This window comes from Belonocnema kinseyi, chromosome 9, assembly GCF_010883055.1.
Source record: "Belonocnema kinseyi isolate 2016_QV_RU_SX_M_011 chromosome 9, B_treatae_v1, whole genome shotgun sequence".
Classification (NCBI taxonomy): Eukaryota; Metazoa; Arthropoda; class Insecta; order Hymenoptera; family Cynipidae; genus Belonocnema; species Belonocnema kinseyi.
This window is the reverse complement of record NC_046665.1, coordinates 10996218-11008817: the sequence shown is the minus strand read 5'-3', so window position 1 is coordinate 11008817 and position 12600 is coordinate 10996218. Positions and strand designations below refer to the sequence as shown.

At 35.0% G+C, this 12600-nt stretch overlaps 2 protein-coding genes across 5 annotated transcripts in view; one reads left to right on the top strand and one right to left on the bottom strand.

The window, feature by feature from the left end:
• The window catches only part of LOC117180167, a 76640-nt gene extending 72123 nt beyond the window's left edge, over positions 1 to 4517 (top strand). The window contains exons 2-3 of one of the 2 annotated variants that reach the window (XM_033372523.1): positions 3804 to 3973; positions 4045 to 4517. In XM_033372523.1, coding sequence (XP_033228414.1) covers positions 3891 to 3973; positions 4045 to 4279 — 318 coding nt within the window. In that variant the 5' untranslated portion in view covers positions 3804 to 3890 and the 3' untranslated portion in view covers positions 4280 to 4517. Of the gene's footprint in view, positions 1 to 3803 lie in introns of both variants that reach the window. The other variant, XM_033372522.1, reaches the window with a different exon arrangement.
• The window catches only part of LOC117180165 (pseudouridylate synthase 7 homolog), a 156334-nt gene that overhangs the window by 106771 nt on the left and 36963 nt on the right, over positions 1 to 12600 (bottom strand). For all 3 annotated transcript variants that reach the window (XM_033372517.1, XM_033372518.1, XM_033372519.1), the window contains one exon: positions 5861 to 5953. In XM_033372517.1, the coding sequence (XP_033228408.1) occupies positions 5861 to 5942 (82 nt within the window). In that variant the 5' untranslated portion in view covers positions 5943 to 5953. The remainder of the gene's footprint in view (positions 1 to 5860; positions 5954 to 12600) is intronic.

The following is a 12600-nucleotide window of genomic DNA, read 5'->3' as shown; positions in this document are numbered from 1 at the left end:
TTATCGAGGAGCTGTTCACGAAAGTTTTTCTCTTGTGCTTTCTTAATCCGGGCTTTCAGGAGTGAGTACTCGAGATAGATAAAATTTGATGCATTTTGCTCAACCCTAATACTGAAGTCAAGCCCGAGTGTTTCAGCAGCCTCCTCCGCTGCTTTGTACAGAACGGCTCCTTTGTCCAGTTCTTCGTGATTCCTGACCATTTTAAGAAGAGGGTCTCTTCCATTTGCAACTCTACGTGCTGTACCCAGAATATAAATATAGCGGTTCGTTTCGCTCGACCTGCGTGTTGTCCCACCGGACGCTTCAGTCTTGTCAGGATTTCGGAGTTGGAGCAGGTTTTATAGGGAAACGAACGACGGTTTACGATATAAAAGATAGACAATATATTTTCCTATAAATTACAAGGCTAATGTAACTACTAGGTGTAATTGTGTCGTGTGTTTGTGTATGTGTGTTGGTGTGTCGTAGTCATTCTTAAGCGGTGTTTGTTTGAAATATTCAAATAAAGGCGTGCGTTGTCAGTGTGAATGTGCGAGAGTGTATGTTGAGTGGTATGCTACGCATCTGTTTACGGTGATGAAAGCGGAGGCTATTAGGATTGCACTGCGGCTGTACTCTGTAAACAAAATAGAGGGACGTCGGGTTAGCTGACGATCATGCGCGCAAGGAGTCGGGGAACCAGGTCACCTTCCCCCTGGTCGGTTCAGGTCAGGTACAGGAGGGGAGGATATCGGGGCACCGACTCCGCGGGGCAGGAGTTCACCCTGGGGTCGTTTACTGTGTGAGGGTACGGGAGCCGCGGGTAGGCCGGTCAGGGAACACCTGACGCCGACGTACCCTGTACTCGAAGGGCGGCCACAGGGGCAAATGTCGAACGCCGACCAAGTCCGCTACAGGGAACGGGAGCAGGAAGAGCGAAGCCGCGGGTAGGCCGGTCAGGGGCACTTGACGCCGGCGTACCCTGAACTCGAAGGGCGGCCACAGGGGGACCTGTCGATTTGTTTTCAAACTAATTTGACTGGACGACAGTAATATTTCGAAGCAATAAATCGACGTTTTTTAAAAAATCTAATTGTTATAAGCAAATTTTTGGCTTTTTCACTAGAAATTTAAATTACAAGTTACATTCAGAAGACACTCTATAAGGCGTAAACACACGCAGCTTAATTGTGCCACATTGCGAATTTGTTTATAACAATCATATTTTTTATAAAATTTTAATGTATTGCTCCGGAAGAAACAAACTCTCAAACAAACTTGCTCTGGCAAACAAACTGAAAAAATGGAAAAAAGTGCCTAAGATTTCAAAAAATTGAACAAAGAGCAAATTGGTTTAAGCAGTTCGTGTATAACCATCACCATTTTCATCAAATGTCAACGTACTGCTCCGGAATATTACTGTCAAATTAATTTGAACCAATATCGAAAAAATACCTTAAACATAAACAAATTTCCAAAGCAGCGAATTCCTTTATGCTATTTCTATATCCATAATAATAAAATTTCTCATCAAATGTCAATGTAATTTCTCCGGAATCCTTTAAAAAATGTACAAAGAGCGAATTTGTTTATGTTGTTTTCTTATAACAATCACATTTTTCATAAAATATCAATTCACTAATCCGGAATATCACTGACAAATTAATTTAAACCAGTTTCAAAAAAAATACCTTAAACATAAACAAATTTCCAAAGCAGCGAATTCCTTTATGCTATTTCTATATCCATAATAATCAAATTTCTCATCAAATGTCAATGTAATTTCTCCGGAATCCTTTAAAAAATGTACAAAGAGCGAATTTGTTTATGTCGTTTTCTTATAACAATCACATTTTTCATAAAATATCAATTCACTAATCCGGAATATCACTGACAAATTAATTTAAACCAGTTTAAAAAAAAATACCTTAAACATAAACAAATTTCCAAAGCAGCGAATTCCTTTATGCTATTTCTATATCCATAATAATCAAATTTCTCATCAAATGTCAATGTAATTTCTCCGGAATCCTTTAAAAAATGTACAAAGAGCGAATTTGTTTATGTCGTTTTCTTATAACAATCACATTTTTCATAAAATATCAATTCACTAATCCGGAATATCACTTACAAATTAATTTAAACCAGTTACAAAAAAATACCTTAAACATGAACAAATTTCCAAAGCAGTGAATTCCTTTATGCTATTTCTATATCTATAATGATCATATTTCTCATTAAATGTCAATGTAATTTCTCCGGAAAACTTAAAAAATTGTACAAAAGAGAACCTTATAAATACGTCGTCCTCCAGCCTAATAGTTGAAGTTTATTTAAAAAGAAGAATTGATTACGTTTCGGAAACACAGCTAGTTTCCCTTATGAGGTTTTAGACAGTTTAATAAGACCAAACGCGGAAACAAGACAGCTCTGCCAGATTACGCGCTTTCTCATTTAAATTCTCACTTTCTACCACGTCCTCACCTCACTCACTCAACTCTTCCCCTCGGACCATCCAAAAAATTAAAAAAAAAAAGTTTGGTCTCTGTGTTCTTTATAATGATATAAAAACATGCACGGAAAAAGTGCATTAATCTTTCGTAAATTATTTCTATAATCGGCGGTAAGAGCGAACCTTGAACAAATGTTATACATTTTTTACAACTTTTAGGATTTAATGTAAAACAAATGTGGAATAACTCTACAAGAATTCTGTAAACTTCATATTGAACTCCGAGTTCGTGGATCGAAACGTTTGATAGTATGAATAAACTCAATAAAAGCTGGTGTTATTGATACTTTGGTCCCAAGAAACATGCAGTGCAATGGCTGCAGACATTTGCTATAATGTTGACGAACTATTATGTAACGAAGTTAAAATAAACCCACATCTGAAGAAACGAAGACGAGTCAGCTCAAATTTCATTTTGCCCGATTTCACACGTACTAACCCGTCGGGTCATACGCGCTCACCAATACCAGATACGATTGGGTGTCCCTTATCAAAGTGTCTCTCGCGAGTTCCCAGGAGTGCCAGCAGTTTCCCAATCTTGGAGAAATCTCAGAAATTTGCCAGACCTATTGCCATCTGGAAGCTGCTTCGAAAGTGCGCCCAGAAAACGATCTGCGTCGGGTTTTGGCCTATGGTATCAGAAGCTGAGTGAGTTTTTTTACATTGTTCGGCAGGATCGGAAGAATTACTTGTTTCGTTGACTTTATTTTTATCACACGGTATATGCTCTGTTGGTTTGTATTCAGTAATTTACCATGAGGTCATGGAAATGTATTCGATTTTTTAGAGAAAATATTCTAAACGTAAAAGTAAGTGATAAATGTACAAATAGTGATATTTGTCAAGGGTAGAATAGTTTTTCAGCCATGTTTTATTCTTTTGTTAATTGACGACCTTTCAGTGTCACGAAAAAAATATAAAAAATTTGATAGTGTTGATCAGAATCGGGTACTCACTCTGAACTCAAATTTCGGATGGTTCATTGTATTTCGTGAAACTGAAACGTCTTCAACCAAAAAAGGATGGAACAGAATTACGAAAATCCATTTTACACTTGAACAATATTACTATTCAGCCATTTCTATCTAACATTTACGTTTAGAATCTTTTCTTCAAAAAGACGTATGCATTTCCATGTTAAGATATACCAACTATACTAATCTTCTTGAAATTTTCACCTATCCTATCATGATCGTAACGTCATACTACAATACACAATATACGGCGAAACATTTGAGTCATTTTTTGCTTCTATTGTATTGATTTTTAGTTGGCAAATTGTACTATTTCAAGAAAATGTTATATTTTTCAGAATATTTGATTACCTTTTCCATCGCCCTCTGTGTTTTTGGCTGGTTTATACGTGAACAAAAACACTTGAGAAACACTGGAATGCGTGATGTGCAAAAACAAGGACGCGTACATGCTTCCAGCGCGTGCATCGATACAAGGCCGGATCAGCCAATTAAAAAATGTCTCGAGGTAGTTCAGAAATATCTGAATGAGTTACCTAACGAAGCCATAAGCAAGAGCCCCTTTGAATTACTTTTTAGATACATCAATCGTCGCGATAAGGGCGAAGGATGCGAACTCACAATGGATATCGAGACTCGTTATACAAGACCATTTATTTTAAGAGAAGAGACCCGAGCCCGAATCTTGGAGGAGCAGATTAAATGCAAAAAGCGGCACGGCAAAAGTAGAGCGATACACGTAACATTCAAAGTCGAAGATACAATCTGCATGCAGGAAAATCCGGAACAAGTAGGATACTCTGCCAAACTTTAAAATAAGTTCAGATGACCTTTAGAGCGATTTTCCCTTCGGATACTTATTAAAAATTCAGATGTCATCTAAGAAACAAGCGGGGTTAAAGACAACTATAATTCTCCTCGTCAAGTATCTGCCAATCGCGATAAACACCTGGTCATTAGTTAAAGTGTAAGTAGTGATACCAACGTACATTTTTTTTGTCTAAATTACTTATCCTTAAATATATTATATATCAAGTGTACCATTCAGAAGTTTGGATTATTCAAATTAAATCTCTCCGTTCTACTAGTGTAGTCTATCTACTTTGTGACAAAGTTTTTGGTACTTCCAACGTTATCAAATATCAGTTTTTATTAACGAGACCTTAAGCACCATTTAAAACAAAAATTCGACGTGTATGTGACGGCTTCTTTGAACCGATGCGGTAGTTTTGCTATAAAATGTGAAAGAAATTAAAGTTTAATAACCATTAGTTGAACATACACACTATTTGATAATTGAAAGGCAATTTTTATAAAGAAATTGACAGTTTGACTATTTTAAAAAGAATAGGTTCCATGCTTTATTTTGAATTTTCTTGATTAATGACAATTGTGACACCTCTCGCTGCCTGTACATGGCATACGAAAAGATTTCACATGCAGCTGCAACAACAAACGGAGTTCAGCACTCGTGCGCGAAGATGGCAATTCTTCACTCCTGTGAAGCCGCAACACTCACCCTTCGGTTCGTTTTCGGTTTCCTACGACTCATCTTCGGGTTTATGCTTCGCCTTCCCACTCGAGCAGAAAATGCCATCTTAACACACTTGTAACGAAAACACAATTTCGCAAACACACTTCTTTGAAATTTAATAAGTTTCATTTTAAAGAGAAAAAAGTTAAAACAAAAGGTACAAGCTTGAAATCTATTTGTTGCCCAGGTACTTTTTGGCTTCATATGTGACACGGCACGCATAACTTTAAAGAAACCGCTTTAAAGATCTCATTTACACTTAAACTTACTTCTATGCCTAATAGAAGTAATTTGTATCATGTCTAGTTTAGAGAGAACGATTTTTTTAATGCTAAAAAAGCTTCTCGTGACGACTAGACACAATTGCTGAAGCTCATAGTAATTTTCGTCATTTTTTAAGAACTTTTTTGCATTGATTTAGAATCAGGACAGAGTTTCGCGATTATCACCGGAACTACTCACGGGAGTAGGGTTTCGGCTTCACTTCGTTTGCTCCACGCTCCTTTAGTACCGAGTAATTTTTTGTGTATCCTAATTTGGTTGATATCGCAGCATTGGTACCACAATATCATCCGGCAGAAAGCAGTATTTCTGTAAAACTTACAGTTAAATGCGTTCCATACGTCAAGCGTGACCAAAAAGTAGAAGCTCTTTTCACACTGTGGTTTCTCTAACCCTCTTTTAATACCGCTTCTATCATCTCGTGAATGGTTCTATTCGCGAATAATTCATTAAAAGTGTTATGATCAATAGTCGCTTGTAACAAAGTATAAAAACCTATCAAATGTTCAGTAAAATTTGTAGTATAATCTTATGAAAATAAATATGTGTCAGAGCTACTTTAAAGAGTATTAAACTTACTGTTTTTGGTCAAGTCTGACACTTTTGGAAAAGACGAAGTATCGCTGGTGGATATATCGACATTTTCTTCGAGACTCTGCATTTATAATTTTTCTGGAAATATATTTAAAAAAAGAATTAAACGACAAGATCTAAATTCATTAGGCATATCGAATTCATAAAAAATACATTTAAAATTCTTAATTCTAGTTTTTCTGCTACGATGAGCACAAAGACCTATTCATATTAGGTATAACATCCTGGTTATTGAATTATGGGATATCAATTAAAAATGTTTCTGTGTGCTTTTGTTAATTTTGAAACTTACAAATCGGTCTTTCTTTGAAAAATCTAGTTTAAATAAAATTACTCCAAAATTTGCACTTTTTGACTTATAGGGGACTCCTTTGTTTCGTTTCGAAACTTTTTAACGGAACAACATTATCCTCCACGTCTACCATACTCGGCAACCCCGTAAAGTTGCCTGATCCCTAGCTTCGACCGGCTTCCTAAGAAGCATCTAGCCAATATAGAGCATCTTATCGCAAATACTACTTATTTCACTGTAAGCACACTTTATCTTACGCAAATACGCCTTTTATTTATTGAATCGCAAAAATTATCTCAACTTTTCGTTTCTACTATTTTCCTCTCTTTCTTCCCTCGCTTTAATTCGATGGATTACCTATTATCCTTTCTATCTCGGCGTGCCAAATACGATGAAAAAATCAAATAAAACATTGCTGCCTAGAAAAAAAAAATTGATAGTATATGATTATTTTAAGTTTACAGAAAGGGTGGGGAGGAGAGGCTCTCCTAAACTGCAGATACGAGAGTCTCCTATTTAAAGGGAGAAAGCCATTTACAATTTTCAAAAAATCGATTTTTGTACATATTTCGAAAGTACAATATATTGAGTGTGTACTGAAAAAGGAAAAATCGAAATATTAAATATTTACGGAGCTATCGCACATAATCGAGAGCACCGGCGTACTATGAACTACAGATTCAGGTACCATGAGCGCCTGGAATGGGGCAACCTTTCTTTCACAATACCTTTGTACATATAAACCTGTTGTACCCTTAGTTTTGGCAAAGCAGAACTAATTTTTCGAAGAAGTTGAAGGTCTATTATATGCGCCTCGTATCACTGAATAATCGATCAGTCACTAAAACTAATAGTTTTATTGTATTGAAACTTTAAACGCGATTATCTCAAAACTGCATTTTCAAAAACTGTTCGTGGTGTAGCTCAAAAAGTAATTAATTGATCTGACTCAAAAATATGAGGTTTCTGCATATAACACTATCTGAAGGATGCGCATAATTTTTAAGGATATCGCGTGAATAATTGACCGATCAAAGGAGCATTATATTATATTATATTATCATTAAACAAACATTATATGAAATGTCTCTTTCTCGATGATAATTATGTAGTTCTTTAGAGTAATTATCAATCATTCATAATTTTATTTATAAGAAAAAGTTTTCTTCATTACTCTTTACATAAAGTTTGTATTTTCTTCCATAACCTTGCTTTTAACTTTAACATGTGAATCACACCTAAAGATATTCTAAGATTGCCCGTGTAAATTGGTCATTTGGGGGCTGAATTGGCCTGTTGTAGAATTTCAAAAATGTGTCAGAACCTGGTGACCATCCAGCGCTGCGTCTAATGGCTCCAATATCAACTCCCCGTCTGTGCGCTGCTGATCCCGACGCATGCCGGGTGCAATATGCGGTGAACTACTCTGTGTTAATACCCGCTTTTTCCAGTAAGGATTTCATCCAATGGCCAATCATTTGTGACGAAAAGTGGCCCGTAAGGTTTCCTAGTTGCGATAAATAATTTGTTGTTTTACCAATCGTTACATTTTTTGTGTAGTTCACATAGTACTCGACTGCGCTTGCTGTACATATGTCCGGTCTGTTTTTGAAGAATGGTAAAATTAATTTCAGTTGGAAAGCTCCGGGTTTTGATGTTTTAATCTCCCACTTTATTTTTATTCCAACTTTGAGATCTGATTTCTCTATGCTAGCAATATTTCTTTAAAAGCTCTTTTAAAAAACCAGGATACCAGACCATCCTCGTTGATATCATACACTGATATTAGGGAAATTTCTGAGTAACTTGTGTTAAGCGAATTGTAGTTCGCCCCTTTACTAAAAGGATCAGTTAGAAATTTTAAGATTTCCGATGTCTTTCAATTGGAGACGTCAATTTTATTGCGATGAGCAAATTCTCACCAACGCTTCAAACATCATTCATATTGCTTTAATATTGATACGGCAATTGATTTCACCATTATATCCGCAGCCTCTTCTGAAACTCCTTTCTTCAAATACGCAGTGCGAACAACTTGTCTATCACCAATAAATGTTGGGATGAAAGTGGATGGCTCTCGTATCTGTAGGGAGCTGTTAATAATTTACTGCTAGGTTTAACAGTTATACCAGGTCAATTTGAAGAGATGGGCAGAGTAGGTACTACACAGTTGCATGGGCCATGCTGGTACGACTACGAGTCCGTTAGTTTTATCTTAAATCATTTTCCTTGAAGTACTCATAACGACTGCAAACGGGGGAAACCGTGGAATAGGCCTATCTTGAACAACTTTTCTGCACATGCGGGATATATGGGGACTTTTGACATTTCTTTTATATTGATGATATGAACAAGCATTCCATGATTCAGCCCTATGCGAATTAATGTAACCTTAACCCTATTTTTTGGACTAACTTGACCGGGCACCCGAAACATTTGACGCGAAAAATGCAGCCTAAAACTCGAGATAATTAATGTGGTTCTTTGTCTCTTTTGTTGTCCCAGAAGTCATGTGCTTTTTTACCTTTTCAAAAACAGACTCAACCTGTGAGAGATGCGTCAGAGAATACCTCCGTTGCAAATTTGTGCGTTCTTATTGGATGACGTCCGATTGTCGCGTTTAATTTTCACCAGTCTAAATCTTTTATCATTGACTCATTAATTCGTATCTTTCCCTCTTTATTTTCTACACTACATTTTAATGCGAGAAATTTGTGTCTTTCTAGCAGTTTACAGTGTATGAAACCATACGCGACTGCTGGACAGGCTGATGTCAAAATTCTTAAAAATGTGGCAAACTTTCTAATCTTCAACGACTTCCCAGCCTTGAAATCATCTACTAAACTCCTAATTTGTCTCGTTTTCTTGTCAGTCAGATTTAAAGAAAAATTCAGGAAATCAATATCGAAACCCAAGTATTTACAAATCTGACTTGCTATCAATGAGCACTTTTCATAATTTATTATAAAGCCGAAATGTTCTAAAAATCTGATTGCTTCTCTTATGCTTCCCTCGCACTTAACTTTAGATCTTTCAATGAATAAGAAGTCATCCTAGTATAAGGATAGCAATATCCCTTGGATATTTAACTTAACTAAATAATATGAGGATAGAGGATGCAAGGTGAGGTAAGATGGCGGCAGAGCGCCAACATTTTTCAAATTTAAAGCTTTAAACGTTGTGGATTACAGCATGACAAGCATAATCACATAACTATCATCGAGAACAAGACATACCATATAAATTACTTTTTTGGGGTAAAAATTTTCGATAAAATAGTCGAAAATTTGAACACTTAATTAAAACGCCTCACAGTGATAAATATGGGAGAATAATTCGAGCCACGTGACGATTTTAATCCAATAATAAATATTTTTTATTCTTCTCTAAAAATGTTATATTTAATATTTCCAGTGAGAGAATTGTTATAACTACCCATATCTTTTTTTAATTAATCATGAAACGACTTTCCTCAACATCAGTGGAAATTGTTCGAAAATAACGCAAGACCACAAAACATTTTCGAGAGTCTACATAGAGTTTACTAGGTATACTGTAAGTTTTTTGGCTCGCTGAATACGAATTCATCCTCAGAATGACTCCAGCATGTAAGGATTCTGATTAAATTTTAAAAAACAACAACAAAAATAACCTATAATAACTCATGTCACAGACCTACAACAACATACTCTACAAACCCACATAACCTGAACCCACAAATCCCAAGCACAGCCCAAACCTACAAACCCCAATCCCACCTACCGCAAACCCACACACCCCAGGCCTACAAACCCAACTCTGCTTTGTTTAAATTTTAATCCATAGATATCTAGCCTCAAAACTTTAACATTCAAGAGGGCTGTGTACATGGGCTTTTGGAGACATGTTGTCTAGGTGTAATTTCTCCGAAAGTATTGGGAAAAATATGACTTATGTGGTATGTCTGGATTAGGAAAATAACGAGCAATGTCTATGTTTAATCAAAAGTGAAATAATGTATATTATATTAAAAATATGATTCGTCAAAGTTACCCTACTTTTGATGGCCAATTTCATTCTGATTCGAATGGTATATATTTTTATGAGTCACTTTTTGCATGAAAAATTGAATCTAATAATTCTTAAAAAGTAGGGTAAGTTTGGCCAAGCCTATTTTTGATAGAATAAACATTATTTCACTCTTGAAGCTCGATATTTAACAACAGTTTCGACATGTCTCCAAAATCATAACAATCCAATTCAGGCATAACATACGATTTATAATTGTAAACAATGCTTTCATATAAAATAGTCGTAAGAAGTTGAAATAAAGTTTGAGATTTTGAATATGCTCTATATGAATTATCGCCTGATCGAAGCATATCATGGAGATAGTTTCGAAATATACTGAAATATTTCTTTAGCGATTTTAACACTTTCAAAAAATAATATTTGACCAATTTTGTTTTTGTTGTATTCCTCGCTTTTGGAAGCTTAAATATTCATAACTTTCTTTGAGAATTGTTTCATTCAATCGATGAAATATACAAGTCGTCTGAAACACCTTGTAAAACAACATATTTCTTCGGGAAGGGATTCTGCAACTAAGGGATCAGAGTGAGTTGTAAATTTCGTAGGTTGCTACAGCGTCAATAAATTTGGACTTGGCTAAAATTGGGATAGACAATAGTATCGAGCAGAGGCTCGATGTAATTAGTAAGTATACCCTCAACAAGATCGGCTGTTACCTGATTTAATAAGTCCCAATATATCCAGGGAGGATCATCACAATCTGCACTTTGTAGTGTGCGTAATGGAAAATGTAAGATTGCAGTTTTCCAGTAAAATCAAATATTTTGTCAGGTCAGTGCTGCTGAATGTTTGAAATCATTATTTCAATAGCCAGATTGTTCCTTCTCGTCCGTGGAGAACGGTCACGGTATGGAATTCGGAAGATTCACATACGTTCAGCAAGAACTAATCTTGCAATTTGGCGTGCAAAACTACGGTAAGTTGTATTACATTTCACTATTCAAAAATGTATTTATTTATTTTGTTCATAATTTCGATTAGGTTTTTTAAAATGGAATTATTTGTTAGTAAGTTATCGTTTCTCATTTTTCTTATCAATTTTATAGTTTTGAGATGTGGCACATGATTCACATACAAAACCCATATGTATTATTATATTAAAGGTGAAACAAGACTTTCTTATTCATATTCAGTCAATTGAATTTGAATTTTTGACGTATTACAATGTACAATATGGAACTTTTTATTCTCGAATTTGCATGCTTATCGCCCGAAATACGTACAAATCCACCCAACAATGCAAGGTTTTGATTTTTGAAAAAGGAAAATGATATTAGGTGTACCTCAAGACCAATAATATATTTACCACTAGGGAAAAAGACGTTTTTGCAAAAGTAGAGCTCAAATAAATATAAAATTTCAAACAAAAAAGAAACTATTTTTTAAAAATATAAATAAATATTCGACCAGAAAGTTCGTTTTATCCATAGAAAGAAAGAATGGTATTAAGAAGGGAATAGTTATGAAACATTTTATTTAAATTTGTTTAATTTTAATTTGTTCTTTTTCAATTTTATTTTTCACGATTAAAATTTTAAATACGCACCCTAGCGTGCGGTGGCTCAAACCCATTTAGTAGAACTAATTTAAGCAAAAAATTTGCTTACATAAAATGTTATTGCAGCGTCTGTCCTTCTTCAAAAAGTAAATTTTTTAAATTTATTTTGATAACAAGACTTTTGAACAAAAGAAAGTAGACATATTTTGGCTACATAACTTTTGCCTTTTCATTTTTTTCATAATGTCATTTTTCTACAGATTCAATTTTTTTATTTACAATTTTACTTCTTTCGGATTAAAACATGTATTCTTATTTATTTCTTGTTAATGTATTTATGTATGTTATTTATTTCTTGTTTATGTTTATGTATCATTAACAAATTTGCACATCCTTTTTGGTGAATAACTTTTGTGTATGACGTTTTTTCGTCTCGTGTCATTACCAAAAAAAAAATGAATGATTCTTCTTCGAATGTTATTTTTTACGATTGACACAGAAGCTACGTGTCCTATGTAAGAGTTCTTTATGACAATGGATGAGTTTTACTTTCTTTGGATGCGCAACTTTAGTCTATTCATTTTTTTCACAGGTTTTTTCGCTTGTCCCGAAATTTAATTTTTTTAATTTTGAATCCTTTTTATGAATAAAGCGGAAATTACGGGTCATATGAAAAAGTTATTCATAAGGAATTGGTACATCTTTTTTGGATGCAAATTTTTGGTTCAATCATCTTTTCTGTTATTCTGTACACTAATGTCGTGGGCCGCCACAAGCCAGTTATCCCTGTGGTAACTTTTCTGACACCTCTTGCTGAAAACTCTTCAAGCCAAAAGGATCGATAGGCCGTGCTTTCGCAGTCTC